The following is a 20,925-nucleotide window of genomic DNA, read 5'->3' as shown; positions in this document are numbered from 1 at the left end:
TGACATTTCAAAACTGAAATGCCAATAGGACAGCCAGTGACTAGGTTCTATGTTGTTATTTTTCTTCTTCTTCATGATAGTAGTGATCTTTGGTTTGGTTTGGTTTGGTATATAAAATTCTGAACCTCAGGGAGAGATCCAGAAGAGAGAACTGGACTTAAAGCCAACAGAGGTCATGAGTGTGAATGACACTACCGAGAGGGAGTATACAAGATGAGAAGAAAAAACAAGAGAGACAAGAAGTAGTATCTAAACACCAAAATTTTAGGGGTAGACAGAGGAAGAGACCTAGTAAAGAGGACTAAGGTAGACAGAGAGCTAGATAATCAGAGGAGAATGATTGTCCCTGAAAACAAAAGAAGCAGGAGCTTCAAGAATAAGGAAGTGGTAGTCAACTACGCCAATTTCCACAAAAAGATAAATAAAATGAAGGCTCATGATAATTCATTGGATTTGGATATGAAGAAATAAACATTCACTTTTGCAGTAAATTAGAGAACTAATGAATGGAAAAGAAGCTGAGTCTCTCCAGGATTTTGATGTAAAGGGCATAACAGGAAGGGGTAGTAATAACTAACAGTGAAACATGAAATAATTCACATATTTGTTTGCTATTGGGAGATGCTTGAGGACATCCATAGCTTGAAGAAAAAGGATGGGTTGAAAATAGAATGAAAGAAAGAGAAAACATGTTTTTAGATAGAAGGAACAGAATGATTTTTCTCAAAAGCAGTTCTGAAAGACGATAATCCAAACCTCTTCTTGTGAGACTGGATGAAAAATAAAGGTGAGGGGCTGCTCATATACAAGAGAGAATAGGTTTATGGGATCTTAAGAGACTTCACACTTGATGGACCTAAGTGTTGTTTATTTGTTCAGCTTTGTTTGTTGTTGGTTTTGTTGTCTTGAGAAGTAGGGAGCTAGGAATAGGTTTGGGATAGCTGATACGGAAAATGAGACTGGAAGCTGATTAAGGACAGCTGATTATGGACTGCCAAGGTGAACTGAGAAATAAAATTAGAAGGCGTTACTACTGCATTGTGACAATCTCCATAATCACGTGATTTCTTTCTGTAGGGCTCATCAGCCTCTGTGTAAAAATATAGTGTGACTAGGTTGGATGGACCCAAGGCTGGACGTGAGTAGCAAAGGAAGCCTAAATGGGAAAGGGATTGATATTGTGCATCACTGAGGTCTCAGCTAAACAGAGCAGCTATAAGGAGCCAATGCCAGGACTTGGAGTTCTTAAGGAAGTCAAAGAAGGGGAGCAGTGGGACTAACGGAGTGAGAAAACTGAAAGGAGGGTATTATCAGTAGAGACTAATACTCTGGAATTTGAGTCCAGAGATAGAACAGAACTAGCTCTGGTAAGGTCTGGGTGTGACCATAGGTGTGAGATATTGGATGGACGCTACTGAAGAATAGAATGTAAAGACATTTTGAAGATAGCATATTGGATAGATTGGTTATGCCAAGTGTCAAAGTACTCAATGACTAAGTTGACATTGTATCAAATAATAGGAACCTCAGAGGAAGAAGAATTTTTATCTGGAGTTGAAAATGAATGGTCAGTAAGTTGCAATGGAGAACCAGGATAAACACAGTATTGCCTCTTATAACTGATATGAGAAAACAATGAGTATTTGCATGAAAGGATGAGAAGAAATGGTGAAGAAATGTCTGGGAGAGTATTAGGTTTCCACTAAGGACAGAAAGAAGGCAGCAATAGGTAAAGGGCTTGCAAATACAGATCATTTTATTTTTCATAAGAATTCAAAATTAGATAGTTTTTTTTTGTTTTTTTTTTTTTTGCGGTATGCGGGCCTCTCACTGTTGTGACCCCTCCCGCTGTGGAGCACAGGCTCCGGACGCGCAGGCTCAGCGGCCATGGCTCACGGGCCCAGCCGCTCCATGGCATGTGGGATCTTCCCGGACCAGGGCACGAACCCGTGTCCCCTGCATCGGCAGGCGGACTCTCAACCACTGCGCCACCAGGGAAGCCCCCAAATTAGATAGTTTTAAGGGCATTCTGTGTCAGAGAATGCTTTCCAAGCCTGTTTTAGAATAAAGGACATGTCTTGGACGTATTGGGACCTCCTGGTTTCCATTGCCAACCTGATCACGACTCCATTACTTATATTTATACTGATATAATAGCTACAACAATAGTAATAATAATATCGCATCATACTCAAACATCTGATTAGGAAGTATCATTATTTAATTAGATAAAAGGAGAAACTTCAAAAGAGATTAAAGGTCACAAAATGGAAATTATTCAGACCCACATCAGCCAAGGCCATAGGCTCCAGCAAACTGGGAGGTACCCAAGACAGAAGAGCTGCAGCTTTAAGTGCAGTTAAAAGAGTTGTGATGTTATGTTCGAAGTACTCCATGATATTCTATTTAGGATGATAGCCGATTGGAAAAGGTGGCTAATGAATGAAAGAACACCCAAATATTCCAGAGTGATTTTTTTCCTCCTTCAATTCAATCCAACAAGCATTAACTGAGCATCTCCTCCTCTTGGCACTGTGCTAGGTGCTGAATATCTTGAGATGAATATGACTCATTATGATAGAAATTCTATTTTCTCCTTTATTATATTATTGGTAAAAAATACCTCAATGTTGATAATCACAGAAACCATACCATAGAAATCTCCGAACTGATATCAAACACAGTTAAAATAATTTGGTTGATGATTTTGCAAGCCACACTGCCATCTATTTGCTAAAATTCTACAGGACATTCAGAACATACCTAAAGAAATTCTAATTCTATGTGATTTGGGGCAACTTATTCTCTCTGAGCTTCTTTTCACATCTTTAAAATGGGGATAACAACAGTACTTACTTCCAGGATTGTTGGAATAGTGTAAGAGTGTTTTATAAACTGAAATGCACATATGAATGTTAGCTCTTGATTTCTGAAACCCAGCCACAGAGATGTATAAAGACAAAGTTTGCCTTGTTACAGTCTCTTTCACTGACTGTGTGAAAACACATCAAAAGTTGACTATTTATTTGACATTTGCACATGATGGCTGAGCAAAGACTGAAAAACCACAGATAAAATGAGTATGTTACACTTGAATTTCCAATATACAAAAGATGATTTATTAAGTTTCTTTGCTTTCCTTTTATGTCAACAGCTGTATGAAAAAAAATCACTCATCTAAGAAATAGAGAACATCAGTCTTCTCTTGTCTAGCAGAAAAACAGTCAACAGTGGAATAAGGAGGTTTTCCTACATGTGAAAGAGGTGTTGTTGAATCAAAGTTCATGAACTAACTTCATTCTGTAGAATCCACCTCCCAGGACAGAATTTAAATAGTTAAGCAGTCCCACAAAAAGAGAGAGAAGTGGAAATTTGGTGTTTTACAAATCTGGATTAGGAGTAATATAGTTAAAATTTAATGTCTGTTAAAAGTGAAAGTGATAAGATTGGCTTGGGTCAGCCCTTGAGTATAAAACACTTCCTCATGAATTTTCAACAATTTTAAGTTATTAATGACATATTGCATTTATGGGGTTTTATTTCTTTTCTCTCAAGTTGAGGAGCAATTCAAAGATGCAGTCAAATATTTAATTAAATCTGTATGGACTGAATTAATCAGATATTCTTGCAAGTGATTTAAAGAATAAGAAATTGTAACTGCAGCTTCCTTTCTAATTTTATCAGTCTTGAAAAGGTTAATAGCATTTTGCTTAATATAACTGAATGTGTTTGCTACTTGACCAAACAAAACATGATTTTCTAGGACCTTAAAGGCATTCAAAATCTCTTATAAATTTCCTTGTAAGAAAAACAGCTTTTATAATTCTTTCAATCCTTTTGAGCCCTAAAAGTGCTTAAGAAAAAAGACAAAACATGATGCAAAAGGAACAGAGAGCTATATGTTAATGTTAGTGCTCTATAAGGAAATAGAGTAAATACTCCAATTTCTGAATAATCTGAACAGTAATTTTCAAAGTTCATTTATAGCAGGGTAATTCTTATTTTTGAAACAATCTTACACCCAAACCTTATGTATTAGGGCGGTCACACTGGAACTGCTCTAGTTGAAGGGGAGCAGAGCCCAGAACAGTGCTCCCTATAGCAGAGTACATGCTCCTCAGCCTCCAAAAACAGATGGAAAAGTGATTACTTGAATCCCCGTAGTGCCACAGAGTGGGTGACTGTGGCTTTAAGTATGACAGACTTGGGTTCTGTCTTAGGCTGTTCAGGTTGCTTTAACAAAATATCATAGATTGAGTGGCTTATATATAACAGAAATTTATTTCTCACAGTTTGGGAGGCTGGTAAGTCCAAGATCAAGTTGCCTGCAGAGTCTCTTTTATAAGGGTACTAATCCCATTCAAGAGGACCCCACCCTTATGACCTAATCACCTCCCAAAGGCCCCACCTCCAAATACCATCACTTTGGGGATTAGAGGAATAGGTTTCAACATATGAATTTTGAGGCGACACAAACATTCAGTCTATAGCAGGTTCCAATCACATTTCCACCGTTAGTTGTAGTTACTTACTTTAGTAAGGCTTAGTTTCTCCATCTAAAAATGGAGATAAACTTACCTCACAGAGGGCTCATACAATTTTAAATAAGTTAATGTAGGTAAAGCTAAAGCATTTCATATGGTTACAGCCAGAGTCTCTGCTCTCAAGAGGATACAGACTGAGAGTTGCTAGCCATTCTCATTTCCCCTTCCATATGTTTATTAACATCTATAGTAGTGAATCTCAAGCAGGAAGGCCTGGACCCCTTGAGGATTTGTAGTCCACTATCCTCCAGATGAGAATTCCTGGGTTGGACTTTCATGCGGGCAAAGAAATTCAAGCAGCGTGGTGCAGAGATGTTAAGATAGTGAGTGTGGCTGCCCTGATCCAGGCTTGAAGCAGACAGAGGGATCTAGGATAGTTCCCAGCTTCCTAGATTAGTAGACTGGGAGAAACAGTGGTGGTATTCTGTAGGAAGAAGTTTCTGCTGAGGGTAGGGGTGGTGGCCAGAAGAAAGAGATGAAAAGAGAAGAGATTTTGAGGTGGAAGACATGTTGGGCATGGAAAAGACTGCAAGTATTAGAGTCAGGGCGTGTTCTTTCATTCTGTGATCCACCAGAAAGGCAAGGCAGTGAGGCAAATCCACCAAAGCATTATTGATTTCCCCCAGGTTGATCACTAATGGTCTCAAGTGGTGGGACCACAGGGAAGAGACAAGTGTAAGGAAACGGTATCCCTGAAAGAGATAAATGATCTGCACATCCAAGATCTGAGTACTGACTGCTCTCATTTTATTGTCCTAGGGCAGCAGGTTCTCCAAGCTGGGATAGTTTTGTCTCTTCTTGAAGAATAGACTCTACATGGATATTTCTCAACTTTTGTGGCCTCCAAGTATAATGTCTGCTAAATTTTAATTATTTTTTTCTTGACCTCATTTGAGGTTTGTCTCCTTAAGCAATAAACTCTTTGTTTCTTCTTTGATTGAGTGATTCTTCTAGAAATTGCCTTTTACAACACGTCTGCTTTCTTACTATTGGAATGCAAATACTTTCTTAATAAACATTAAAAAAACATCAGTGAAACTTAAAAAGGAAATGACAAGTTCCCGAAATTCATATTTAAATAAAATAAACACAGGCATCTGATTTATGATTTTTAAGAAATATGAATAACTTTTTATAGTTGTGACATCATAGAGAGATATTTACTTACAAATTACTCAGCTTCCTTTTTCCCAAGAAGGTTATGTTATTTCTGAATCAAATGTCCCAATGTACTGAACAAAATAACTGGAAGTGAGGATAGCTATTACATCTCTAATTTAGAACATTCTCGTGAAAACTATTTAAGCTTTGTTTCAAAAATGCTGCAAAAATCACTAGATAAAATGCTTTTTATATAAGCAAACTAAATAATCTGCAGAGGCTGATGAGTAGATTCCTGTATTCTGGCAAATGATACACCAAACTTCTCTTGAAAAACCAAATCCTAAATCTATATTAAAAAAAAAAATCACACAAGAAGTCACATTTCAGGACTGTGATAAAGAACAGCTAGTTATTGTATGATGGTTAAATTCTTTGATTTTGCAAAAGAAGAATGAAAAAGAGGGATTTATCTACTTTGTATTAAAACAGGTAAAGCTACAATAACTAAAACAAAAATAGTGCACATGTCAACAGAAGCTAACTCTCCACTGTCCAGATGATAGAGTGGTTAAGTGGGCAGACCCTGGATTTGGGCCACCTGGCATGGGTGCTGTCTTGGCTCCTTGGCTTACCAACTGAGGTACCCAAGGCAAGTTATCATATCTCCCTAACTCTAAGTCTCCCCATCTATAAGTTGGGTATATAATTAAGACCTGTTGGCAAACAATAAGGAATAACGCGTGTAAAGTAACAGGCAAAAATTTAGTATTAAATAAATATTAGTTATGATATTGTTATACCTAGTAAATTAAGATAAAAAGGAAAAATTCAAAATAAGAAAGGGATGGGTTCTCAAAAACAAATGACACTACACATATTATTTGAGAACATATTGTTAGATCCTTGCTTCACAATAACACTAAAATAAATTCAAAATTGATTAAAGAATTTAAGGGGAAAATGTAAAGAACTTTTAGGTAAATATCTAATATTGGGGAGGGAAAGCTATGTCTAAAAAAATGAAAGAAATCAGAAAGAGAAAAGTAATAGTTTAAGTATAATAAAAAAAAACTATCATGGACTTCCCTGGTGGTACAGTGGTTAAGAATCTGCCTGCCAGTGCAGGGGATACGGGTTCAAGCCCTGGTCCAGGAAGATCCCACATGCTGCAGAGCAGCTAAGCCCATGCGCCACAACTACTGAGCCTGTGCTCTAGAGCTCATGAGCCACAACTACTGAGCCCTCATGCAACAACTACTGAAGCCTGCATGCTAGAGCCCATGCTCTGCAACAAGAGAAGCCACTGCAATAAGAAGCACATGCACCACAACAAAGAGTAGCCCCTGCTTGCCACAACTGGAGAAAGCCCACATGCAGCAATGAAGACCCAACGCAGCCAAAAATAAATAAATAAATTGAAAAACTATCATGAAAAACATTAAAAAGCAAAAGAAAAATTACTAAAAATATTTACTACATCTATAAAATAGAACAAGTCATTATGCATAACAAATACTAACAAGTCAACAGGAAAACAAACACCCCAAAAGAAATATGGCTGATGGCAAGAAAAAACAATTCATAAAAAATAGAAGTACATGAGTCTAATAAGTATACATAAAAGTTGTTAATTTGTAATCAAAGAAATTTACTAGTAAACAAAGAAACCAAACTTTATGGGCTAAAAATATTTCATATTACATTTATCAGTATGATAAATTAATTTTGTGAATCTTTTGTTATTCACTTATACATTTTAAGAGAATATTTAATTCTAGGAAGGGTTTAGGAGATTCCTGGTTAAAGGGGCAAATGGACTTTTTCGGGGTATGTGTCAAGAACTTTAAAATGGTTCATATTCTTTGACCCTTTTAGGAATCCAGCCTAAGGAAAACTAATGATGATTTAGTGCACAGTTATCTCCAAGCATTACTTCTAAGCCCCAAATCTCAGTGTTTCCCATACCTTTTCACATATAAACAAACATACAAAATAATATTTGTACAACACACAGCAGGACCTGGAATCGACTATTTGCACTAGAATGTGACTCAAAGCATTTAAGAGGAGGGCTGGAATGCCTGGATCCCAACACATCTGTCAACAACTCATGACCATCCATTTCACAACCACCATTAGCCTTGGACAAACTAACTGGGAATATCCAACCAAAAACTCTAGCATTAATTCAAATATAACAACTCTGTATTATGGTTTGACACTAAAATAAAAGTCTTAAACTTTAAAAAGGTATGAGGATATTTGGTCTAATAGATACTAAAACAGATAAGGCTGCAAAAATATGTGGGTATTAAAACTAGGTTTATAAAGAATTTTATGTCAGACTATTATAATTATGTAAAGGAAGGAAACGCAGGATGCAAAGTTGCTAACAGACTATTTTCCAAAGTTCAAATTATGATATGAGATATTTACAGATACACATGCATAAAAATACTGGAAAAATAAAACAAAATGTGAAAATTCATCTTTTATGTTGTGGTTTTGGATTTTAAACTACACTCTTTACTGAACTTTCCAAACATTTTATAATATATACTATTATATTTATGATTAAAAAATAAACAAATTTGAAATAAAGAAGACTGTAACATAGATAATAGGAAGTTATACCAAATTTCATTTTTGAAATATTGTGCAAATCTAATGTTGATATTGATATTTTATTAACTTTGGGAAATCTCTCTCGAAATGTACAATACACAGAAAAGAGGAAAAAAGAGTTCAATATCTTAAAAAAGGATGGACATTCAATATGACCCTTTCAAGCACAGTTTCTAAAATAATCTTTTTCCCTAATGTTCTTCTAATATACATCATTATGTCAACATAATAGCAGGAATATATCATATTTTTTCAGTTTGAGTCCGCACGCTCCTGAGACTCAGACTTTATATGTGGCCCCTTCTTATCACAGGGCAAAAAAATGATCTTGATTAGATTAATGTGGTTGAGAGGGCAAGGAAGCCCACCAATGTTTAATTTTCTCTAGGAAAGCACGTTGTATCCAATCGTTTTAATGTAATCTATGTAGTTTTTATAGCTGAAGAAGATGAACATGTAGGAGAAAACCTTTCTGTGAGGACCTTAATGTTTTTCCATCCCCACTAAGGGACAGAATGTTAACTTCCTGTGCTCCACACACAAAGAGACCATTTCAGCACGCATGCTGCACAGTTCATAATCAGAGTATGAATAAGGTTTTTACCTCACTACACAAAAATCCATATTGCTTTCCATCTGCTTCAGTATATTTATATACCAAACAAATGAAATTTGCAGTAGCAGGCAATCATTTTAATAAAGAATTAGCAATAACTTGAAAATACTGAAAATGTCAAAATACATTTTCTTTTTTGCCCATCATGTTTATAAGAATTAATGGATTCGTCCTGAGTTGGAATCCTCAGGACATAAATAGCATGTTGACATACATCTTCTTGGGCATTATTGGCTTATAAATCAATTGTATCTACATTAGTGCATATTAGGCCACTCTTTCTTCCCCAACTATCTTAAAAATAAAATTCAGAATTTAACTGATCCCAAGAAATGATTTCATAATTTTACTAATGGAGAAACAGTGAAATTATGTAGAGAGACTGATTAATTACAAAAGCCATAGTCAATGTTTTACCACTCATTACATCATGCTTTATCATCTCAGGCCATTTTTTGGGTGCAAATGTGACATTTAGAACTTACATTTTTAAAATTCATAGAAGTTTTAAAAAATAATATTTGCATAGGTTTAGGCAAATATTTCCACCATCAGTGTGTTAGAAATCAACAGACCTGAAATGTCAAATGGAAAAATCCCAGTAGATTCCAAAATTTGGTTAGATAACTTGCCGACTATAGTACTTGGTTTTAAGCAATTTATTGGCATCCTAGATCTGTGAGTGACAAAAGCCAAGCAAAATTCTACAGGATAGAAGGAAAATGAAACAGTAAAAACCTTTAGGGTTGAGCAAAATGTGTACCAATTGCTATTCTTTAGCAGATAATCCATTACTACAATTAGCTGCCAGCAATTTGTCAACACTGTATTTCAAGGGATGAAATCCACCATAATTTATTATTTCTACTTGGTGAGATGATAATGAACATTAATTTCTTTCTTTTTTTATTTTGCAAGAGTACAAATTGAAATATGTTTAGTCTTAATTCCATAAATGCTAGCTGTGATCCTATTTTCCATGCTAGGTATATAATGCAAGAAAAAATTGCAGCTTGTTCATTAACCTGTACATTCAACATTTCTTCCACTGGCCAGCTATTTAAATCAATTTACATAGAATTACAAACTGTATAAAATATGTACAACAATTTACTCATCATAAAATTATACTTGAGTATGAAAAAGAATTTTGAAGATGTTTTACTGAAAACATTTAAAATGTCAAGTTGTGAAGATGATGAAACAGACATAATTTTCACGGCAGGGGTTGTTTGTAGGGAGGAACACTATCAGTAAGAAACAAGGTGGAAAGTAGAAGTATCAAAATTCATAGTTAAAGAAATAGTCTAAAAGTCCACTAAAAATTCATACCCATATTTTATACTGGTAAGCCATGGGGACAATTGTTTTAATGCTTGTCAAGTCTAAGTGATAATTTTGTAATTTTATATCTTATTTTTTTATATCTTATTTTTATTAAAGTATAGTTGATTTACAATATCACCTTAGTTTCAAGTGTACAACACAGAGTTTTAATATTTTTATAGGTTATACTCCATTTAAAGTTATGATAAAATATTGACTATATTCCCTGTGCTGTACAATATATCCTTGTACCTTATTTTTTTTATATATAGGTAATTTTAATTTTTTTAAATGTAATCTTTTTATGGCATGCCTTATGAGAGAAGAGGTAGGTAACAATCTGGGAAAGAAGAAGTGGTAGAAAATAATGAATCTCCAAGGAAATACAAGGCATTTGTGCAACCTACCTATTGTAAAAGGCATTTGTGCAACCTACATATTGTAAAAGTCATATGATTTCAGCAGATTTCAAAATTTTCCTTTAGTCTCAGCAATAAGTGATCATTGAGTGTAGTGGAATTCTTCTTCTAACACAATTCCCAAGAGCACCCCGGATTTGTTATTAGAGGATTCCACTGTACTAATTAACAATCCGACAGGGAATAGAAATACAGGTGGAACTCTTTGCTGACCTATTTCATTGGCTGAATAAAATTTTTAAATTAGCAAAATCAATTTACCTAATTCGACCCAATAAAAAGAAATTCACTTATAAACAATGCCTTTCTTATCAAAACTCTTTTCTGAATTTCTACATCAGTTGTATATTACTGGAATTATGCACATAAGTGTTTCTTTATCTTCATGTCTTTCAATTACAGTTGTTATCAAAAGAATATTATATCTAACCCAAATTTACTCTTTTTTAAGTTTATATCCATGGGGTCTTGAGAAAATGCAGTATGTGTGGGAAATTCCAACTCCAGACAATTAGGTCCACACCTTGCTAACTTGTGAGTAGAAATAGAAAGAATCACTGAAGAGTGGGGGGAAAAAAAAAAGCTATCACTCGTCCCTGGAACATCAATTTAAAACATGGTTTGTTTATTTACTAATTCAGAAAGCACAATTAATATTGCCAAGTCAAGCTTAAAAGTAATCAAAGTTTACCCCTAATCCAGCTAAGTAGACGTCTACTTTACTAAGATGATTCTGTAATCACCTGAGTCTAACTTTTGCATCAAGTTTGCCGAAGGAATCTTTTCTGAGACATGTATTATTTTCCTGTTTCCTTTCCTTCTGAGTACCCTCTGAATTTTAAGATCCCCTTCTCGTCATGTTGCTCTGGTTTCTCATACTCCTATTTTCAAGGACACAAGCAAGATTAGTAGTCTTTTATGCTCCAGATTTAATGATCACTTGCTGTCATAAAAATTTACCTGTCTCATGATTTAGTCCCTCAAACTTCACTTTTTCACTATCAACTTAATCTAACAAATAATCCTATCTTTAATATTGGCTACTGATAGTGGCCTAACTTTATTCTTTCTACATTACATCTGCTGTTTAGTAGTGGCTCCAGTGCCTTAATAATTGTATGGACCCTGACAAGTTCTGTGAGAGTTTGGGCACACTGGGAAATATGAATATATCACAGAAGGGTTGTCAAATCTAAGTGATAAGTCATAGGACTTGCAAAATTCAGAGACGACTGATATTGAGTATGTGAAAATGCTTAACAATTAAAAAGTGCTATACACATATGTGATATCATTATCATTACTACTACCATCATTCTAGTTAGTTTTACCCATCTTCTCAAACAGATAAGACTCTTCAGAAGGAAAATGTACTAAAAATATAACTTTTAGTAACTCCTAGGAATTTTAGGAAATCTTTCCCTACAAGAGTCCTTCTTTTAATTTTCCTTCTGCTTTAACTAAGAAATGATGACCAGTTACATAAAGTCTTATAGGAGTCAGCTTATGATGGGCTGGTCAGTTTTGACCAATGAATAAAATAAATAAGACTTACAAAGGAAAAAGAAAAACAGTAAGATATTGAATGCTAAGTATCTTTCTTAATTATCTTTTCATCTTCCCATTATGCTCACATACTTGTTTAATACTTTCAAAACAAAATAGAATTTCCAAGATTAAGAAACTAGAGGAACTGTGAAATTTTAAAAATCATTGATAGTCTTTATGGATCATTGATCTAAAAAAGTTTATGTACTCTATTTATGAACTAAAAGGTCATAATCAATATCTGCTGCTTTGTATTTTCTTCCTAAGACTTCCTTTTTGTTGTTTCATTTTTAGTGAACAGATTTATCTGACAAATCCAGCTTTAATCTTCACAAGGTGTAGATATGCTGAGACATTCCAGAACAGAAAAGGAGGAGGAAGAGAGGGAAATTCCAAAAGAATGATTTGCTTATTTGGGGGAGGATAAAAATGTAAATCTAAATATTGCTTTTACCTCACTCAAATATTCACAAAATATTTTAAACACCGCTTAAGCCACTGGGGAAAAAACGTTTCCAAGAGTCTGTTACCCACTTATTAATATCCAATACCCAACATGGAAAGTTAGCAAATAGAGACAGCATGTGTTGAAACTACTCTAAATGGTTTTCAACATTTGTGGCATGTTTATATTTTTGCAGGAAATGACTCAAAATTTGCTTTGAAGCATTTTGTACTTCTTATGGTAATAAAGGAAAAAAAAAGTTCTGCTTTGCTCCAATTCTCCATTAATATTTAGATCAAGCCACAATTTTCTTCTTGATTTACCAAAAATACAATTGTAAGAAATATTATTTAGGGAATTTCCATCTAAAATATCATCAATCTGACATAATTTTTTAAATCCATGCTTTCTTCATAATAAAAGCAGCTACCATGTAGAAACTATGGTCAAGGTCCTGATATTAATTTATTTATCCATTTATTGTTTATATTCCACATACTTACCCCTAAATTAAATGTTTAAATTTACATTTGACTTTAAATGGAATTACAGAATTTTTAAGAATTCAAAATCTAATGAATGTGATAAATGAAAAGTTAAATTGGCTTAGGACAAATTTCTGCATTAGAAAAACACTATGTGAGCACTGTGAAAAGAAAGCAACTTTCCAAAGGTCAGTTTGAAATCACTCAGGAGTTTGACCAAAAAAACTATTTTCTCTTTGGGTTACTAGGTATTATTAAGTAAGCTAAATACTATGGACAGGATAAATCTTGATTTTAGAACATTATTAGAAAAAGAATTTCACGGTATCTTTTGAGATATGAATAAGGCTTTGGTGGAATTCACAGATGATGAAAAAAATCTTTGCAAAAAGTGATGAATGACAGATTATCCCAAACTGAAGGATGACATGCTTGTATCATCATGAGATTATGAAGACATACTGAAGTTTATAAATGTCAGAAAGTTCCTCAAAAAAAGTGAACAAAGACCCAGATTACAATCCGAATATAATATTCGTATCAATGCACACTCAGTTACACTCTATGATGTGGGAACATTATTTGAAACCCTGCGTTTGGTTGTGGCATAACCCACACTTTACAGGGGACTTGGCAAGCAAGAATCTGTTCAGAGAAAGCATCCAGAGGAAAATGAAATCTTTGAAAACTACACAATGTCAGAATTGGTTGAAAGAACAGATTGTGTTTTGGCTGAGAAAAAGTGTCAGATGGGACATACTAACAGCTTCTACTATCTGGAGGTCGGTTCAGTGGAAGAAGGACTATTACCTCAGGAGTAGAACTAAGACCAATGGTTACACGTGATTGTGAGAAATATAAGAAAATGTCTAACAAATAGGAATAATCTGTTTATAAAAGAAACAGGAAGGCACTAGAACTGTCAAGAATGTGCAGTAGAAGGGAGACTAGTGCTCAACTCCTGACCTCACTGTTTTATTTATTTATTTAATTAAAAAAAATTTCTTTTTTGCGGTATGCGGGCCTCTCACTGTTGTGGCCTCTCCCGTTGCGGAGCACAGGCTCCGGACGCACAGGCTCAGCGGCCATGGCTCACGGGCCCAGCCGCTCCGCGGCAAGTGGGATCCTCCCAGACCGGGGCACGAACCCGTGTCCCCTGCATCGGCAGGTGGACTCTCAACCACTGTGCCACCAGGGAAGCCCGTGACCTCACTGCTTTTTTGAAAAAAAAATTAATTTTAATTGGAGTATAGCTGCTTTACCATGTTATATTAGTTTCTGCTGTACAGCAAAGTGAATCAGCTAGTTGTATACATATAACACTTCTCTTTTTAGATTTCCTTTCCATTTAGTTCGTCACAGAGCGTTGAGTAGAGTCTGACCTCACTGCTTTTTTTAGCTTTGGGATCTTGGTCCAGTTACTAAACTTCTCTGACTTTCCATTTCCTTATCTATAAAATGGATGTTCTTGCATTGGGTGAAAGTGGCACAGGAGGCCAGAATACTGAGGTAAGGGAGAAGAAATCCCGAACTAGATGACCACCATGCTTCTTCCTATTTCTAAGTTTCTACTATTTTATAATAAGTGAAAGTAAGATATTTTTCATCTCATGGTAAGAAATTATTGCTAAATAATTCCTCTTATTCAACATATAACTATTCTGTTGTATAATAGGTATATAGTGCCTACTAGGCACTCTTCTACAAATACAGAAGCGAAAAAACTGCACAAAAAATGCTTGTCCTCATAGACCTTATATTATGTGGGAGGAGACAGACAATAAATAAGTAAATCACAGAGTATAGTAGAAGCTGAGAAGTGCTATATAGAAAAATAGAGAAATTAGAAATTTTAAATAAGGCCTGGAAGCTTCAATGAGAAGCAGACAAATGAACAAAAATACATTAATTTCATCAGTAATTGTAAAATTAATTTTATTATGAAATCCATTGAAAAATGTGGTACCCTCAACCAAATCCTGTGATCCAAATAATGTTCCAAATAATGTAATCTCATCAGAAAATGTTATGGACTGAATTGTGTTCCCCCAAAATTCATGTTGAAGTTCTAACCTTTAGTACTTCAGAATGTGTACTAAATAGGACTAGTACACATTCTGCACTTCAGAACGTGTACTAATAGGAAATAGGATTTTTAAGGAGGTAATTAAGTTAAATGAGATCATTGGGATGGGTCCCAATACAAAACGACTGGTGTATTTATAAGGAGAGGAGATTAGGACACAGACGTTTTACAGAGGGAAGAACATGCGAAGACAGAGACACAGAGAGAAGGCGCTGTCTGTAAGCCAAGGAGAAAGGCCTCAGAAGAAACCAACCCGGCTGACACTTGCCTCCAGAACAGTGAGACAATACATTTCTGCTGTCTAAGCCACCCAGTGCTTTGTTACAGCAGCCCTAACAAATGAATGCAGAGAATATTGTAGTATATTAACCCAGTCTAAATATTAAGTCTAGGATAATGCAAGATTGCATAGCCATTTTTTAGAGCAACTCAGAATCTTTTACAAACTTTATATTTAGAATTTAAATGTAGATTTCAGTTTTTTCTGTGTTTATCCTTTTAACATTAAATTGCATTGAAAATCTTAAACCTAATGGTTTCCTCCCAACATACTCTATGGAAGAGATATAGTTTAAGCAAAATATCACAAGGACTTCACAACTAATAATACCATGCTTAAGTTATATATAAACTTTCAGGATATGCAAAACAGTTATTTTTCTATCAAGCTGTATATACACTTAGTGAAGTTTAAGATGGCAGCTCATAATCTTTTAGAATGTTCATGTGCACAAGCAAAAAGTTAATAATACCAGAAATTAGATTTTCCCATCTCCTTCAAATCTTATTCCTCAATTGCTGAAAGAGCTCAGTCCAGTTTTGCTGGGTACCTGTAATCAAGCTGGCCACCTACTCATACAAGGAACTGCATGACTCTGTGGAATATACTGGATGCATGTTTTAAAATACTCTTTAGTTTGAATAATATTGTTTCCTATTCCCTTTAGATGTTCCTATTAGTGATATACATTAGTTTTAGAGATAAAAATAAGTAAATGAATATACTTACAGGTCCTGTTAATCTAGATGCTTTCTCAAATTCTTCACCCTCTTCCATCAGTGCTTCTTCAGTTCCAGCTAAAGAATCTATTTTCACAAAAAGAATGAATAAACTAGAGTCACATATTGCTTACTAACTCTCTGATATACAAACCTATTACGAGAAGGATATTAAAGTGACTGAACCAGTTTTTGAAAAATCATAGTGTTTGTGATTTAAAATAGGGTGTAGAATGTTATTTACTTATCTTAAAGACAATGTATGAAAAACGTTTTGTATTTCTAATTTAAAAGGGCACAGTGCAGTGAGGAAGGTGCAAGAGCTGCAGTCATCTCAGAGCAACACTCCTTTTGGCATGTTAGTTAGCTAATTGTTGGAACGTTAATGTCCTTTTTCTGTCTTGTAATTTTGTATTTGTTTTATCCATCAACTTTTTTTTTGCTACACTATTTAGGTATCAATTTGTGTTCTCTCTTTTAAATGGGATGAAAAATTCTGAAAAGTTTGGAGAAAAGTACATATTATTAAATGGTGGTAGGCTTTCCATTTTAATGTATCAAGCAAAAAGTTGTAATTATTCACTTGACTAGATTGATGAGTGGGTGGGTAGCAACTTTCAAATATGTGAATAAAATGATGGCAACACTTTCCATATGTCTGCTGAATTAAATTAATTATAACAAAGATTTCTATAGGCTATAAAGAATTCTTCTATAAAGACAGATACATGGAGCATCTAGAAACAGTCTGCATTTTAATACCTTCCATTCAAATAAAAACATCAGTTAAGAGGAAGGTATTCTAAACCACTGAAAACTTTAAGAATTGATTTCTTATATTTATTAATTTTAAAGAGCCATATGCCTCCCTAAAGAAGACTTTCTTCAGATTCACATACATATGGAGACAGATTTTTTTCCTGTTGCATAAAATGTGTGCTCTGGGAAGAAAATCAGAGCATTAAATCCTCCAAGCCCTTAATGGCCACTCAAGACCAGAGAGACAATGGACAGCTTAGCACAAATCCATAAGCATAGCTTTTGAATCATGGAGCTCTCTCTATCTCAGATAATTTAGAATTTTATATTCAAAAAGAAAAATAAAATCAGGATAAATGAGAATTATATCAAGTTAAAAATATTAATCTATTAATGAAGGAAGCTTGAACCCCTATCTATTAAAACCCCATTGTAAATATGACACTAGATAGATTCTTTACATTAGAATGTATAAGTTAGCATAATTCAAGTCCTCCAGGACTGAATTATATTCTGCAGAACTGTGAGCAAATATTCCTGTAATTTCAGCATTCACTTAGTATTTTTTCTATTTTATTTCTGTGCTGAAATTTTTATTTGTGTAGAATACTGACAATAAGTAATATTAAAGTGTTCTATTCTACATTATAAAGCAAATTATTTCATTTACAGAAGAAAACGCACTCTCGTGGATTTGCTAGGTTTTGTATAGGTAGAAATACTATATAATAAGTGAGTTCTCAAGTTCCTCTCGGTGAGCAGTTAATGGTTTTAAAGAGATATTGTCATTGCATTTGTTTTTTATGCATATGTACATTAATCAATTCATTCATCCATTTATTTGTGTATTTGTATATTCATTTATTCAAAAAAACTATATGCCAGGCTCTCAGCTAGGTGCTTTCAAAACAAGTTGAGCAAGAAAATTTTCTATGACTCTTTCTCTCTTGGAATTTATTTGAACACCTTTACAGTATTGATTTTTTTAATAAAGATTAACATTTATAAAGGGAAGGTATTGGTAACTTTATATGGTTTTACATTTTGTTCTGTTCTTGTTTTGGTTGGAGTCTTCCTGGTTATTGGTGCCATATCCAGTGAGATCTACAGTGAAAAGGGACAACTGTGAAGTGCACCAGAATATTTGTGAATTTACATACCTGACTGTATTAAAACTTAAGTTGAAAGGACCCTTAAATAGCCCAAATCTAGTGATAGAATAAGTATAAATGATTTTCAAAATGCAAGCAATGAATTCTTTGAGCTTTCTTTAATAACATGGAGGGGAAAACGAGTCTCTAAATTTGTCAAATGTTAGAGAGTTTATCTCCTCATTTGAGAGAAGAAACTGAAGCATCGAAAGATAAAGTACTTTTGTCAAAATCTAAGTTTCTGGCAGCACTTGGACTAAAAACTTAGCCCCTGTGGTTGATTGGGTGTGCTGTTAAGAACCTGGAGACCTGTAGGGTTTGTCGCTGTTTAGCTTCACTTAATGTCTTCCTGTCATTATTTGTACTTTTGCTGTTTGTGTCATAACAGGTTTTTGTTAAGCACAAAATTATACCTGTTCATAGAAATATTTACGTTTATTTAGCCAAGCTCAATGTGGATGCATATTTAACATAAAAATCACATTAGCACTCTTTGGATCTAGTGATTTGACTAACTTCAGTAGAAAAGAATGTACTGAATCAGAAAGCATATTTTGGAATTCGTTGATTAGGTCTCTAATATCTGAATGTGAAGAATGCAGGATATAAGAAGTTCAAGAAAGGAGCTTAAACTTAATGAATACCTTTTCTCCCAGTGAATGCAAGTAAGTATAATCAACACATTACTGATGCCTTGTTTAATTTTCTAAAAATTTAAATCCTAACAATACTCAGTTATTATGTAAACATGATTGTTGAAGGATATATTATCTGTAGATCGGTGGATTGGAGTGGTTTTGATAGAATTAAGAAGTATGTATATAATGGGCCAGTAGTTAATACCTGTTTTGTATCTCCTTTTTTTTTGAATTTTATTTTATTTATTTTTTGTATCTAGTTTTATATTGAGCATGGTGGAGAACACAAGAAACCCTCAAGAAGCATATAATCCAACTGAGGTAAGAAGAATAAACACACAAGGAGTAATTCAAAAACAATTAGGGGTTGGGGACTTCCCCAGTGGTCCAGTGGTTAAGACTCTGCCTTCCAATACAGGGGGAGTGGGTTCTATCTCCGGTCGGGGAATTATGACACACCGCTCACCTTTCACTGGCAGGGTTAAAGGTTTGTCCTGAGAGTGTTTCATCTGATCAGTACTATGAGAGATTTGAGTATATTGAAACTATTACCTTTGTTTAGTATTGTGCTACCCTGGCATTGGTTTATGTTCCCACAACACTTTATTTTTTAACTTTTATTTATAATGTTCTTAATATTTGATATATAAAAAAGTACATATAAAATATACATGTATAATAAAAAAATAGTACATTTAAGTTACAAAGCACAATGATAAAATAAACACCCCAAACCCACCACCTAAGTTAAGAATTAAAACATTTCCAATAACCTTCATATACCTGTGAGCTCCCTCCTAATCCCATCTCCTTGCTTCCCCTAACCCCTAAGAATAACCACCATTTCGAGTCTTTCATTCCCTTTTTTCAATATAATTGTATCACTTAATGTATGTTTTCCTAAAGAATATACTATTTAGATTTGCTAGTTTTGAGCTTTAAAAAAATGACATTCTATGACTTGCTTTTGTTCAATCAACATTATGCTTTTTTTTATAAAGACATTTTATTTTATTGAGATACATATTTTTACAACTTTTTTTTTTTTTTACAAATATTATGCTTTTAAGACTCATTCAGTTGTGAGCTGCAACCTACTCATACCAGATTGGAAGACCCAACTGCCATTTCGGATCAGTTGCTTGAAATCAGCATTTATATTATGTTATATTTAGATTATGGAAGCCGTCAATCTCTACAAACCAGGGCCTTCTTTTTCAAAGAAACAGTTGTTCACATTTACCAGCACATCACTGATTTCATCCATTCTATGTGTGCAGCTGAAATGCATTCAGCTTCCTACAGTGTAACAATTTTATAATCTATCCATCTTAGTGTCCACCAGCATACTAACAAATTTGCATACATTTCATGGTTCACGAGACTTGCTTCTCTAACATATTTATCCAGAAGTGGAGATTCTGAGCTTTACTCAGATTTTAGGATAATGGAAGACTATTTCCAAAATTGTTTTTGCCCCACCTGTAGAGTATGAGTTTTTTTTGTCTCTATCTTCACCAGCACTTGATTTTGCCAGATTTCTTAATTAATGTCAAATAAAAGGTTGTAAAAGAGCATCTCTCTGTGGTCTTAACTTGCTTTTCCTTGGTTACTAAACATTTTTCATATGCTCATTGGTCATTTGTGTTTCCTCTTCCGTGACATGTCTATTCATATCTGTTGCTTATTTTTCTATTGGTTTGCTGATCCTTTCTTTATTAAATTATAGATGTACTTTATATATTCTGAATATTAATCTTTGATCAGTGACAAATATATTCAAATATAGTTTCCTATTTTGTAGCTTGTCAACTCACTTTTTTCTGGCATCTTTTGATGAACAAGAATTCTCAACACTCTATAGTTGAATATTTTTTAATGTTTAGGAACGTTTGCATCTTGTTTAAGATGTCCTTCTCTATCCAGATGTAAGGAAAATGTTTTCCTACGGTTTCTCTTCTAATTATTCCAATTGGATGTACCGACTGCTCCCTGCTAGAACACTGAATGATGAAGCAGTGATATACCTTAGATGTCACTGTAGTGGCATTACATGTACTTACTTATTTATTCTGCAAACATTTTGAAGTGCCCTGGCATGAACTTAATATGCTACGCCAAGGAGTTTGAATTCTGTCCCATAGAAAATGGGAAAGAAATAGCAGCTTTATTTTTATAAC

The 20,925-nt window shown here is 34.3% G+C and overlaps 1 protein-coding gene across 1 annotated transcript in view; it reads right to left on the bottom strand.

The window, feature by feature from the left end:
• C17H8orf34 (chromosome 17 C8orf34 homolog) overlaps positions 1-20,925 on the bottom strand; it is a 331,115-nt gene that overhangs the window by 57,143 nt on the left and 253,047 nt on the right. Inside the window, 1 exon segment of the mRNA XM_060128306.1 lies at positions 16,208-16,284. Within this exon segment, the coding sequence (XP_059984289.1) occupies positions 16,208-16,284 (77 nt within the window).

The sequence above is a fragment of the Lagenorhynchus albirostris genome, chromosome 17 (assembly GCF_949774975.1).
Source record: "Lagenorhynchus albirostris chromosome 17, mLagAlb1.1, whole genome shotgun sequence".
NCBI classification, from domain to species: Eukaryota; Metazoa; Chordata; class Mammalia; order Artiodactyla; family Delphinidae; genus Lagenorhynchus; species Lagenorhynchus albirostris.
Note: the sequence above shows the minus strand (reverse complement) of the source record. Positions and strands in the feature narration are given on the sequence as shown.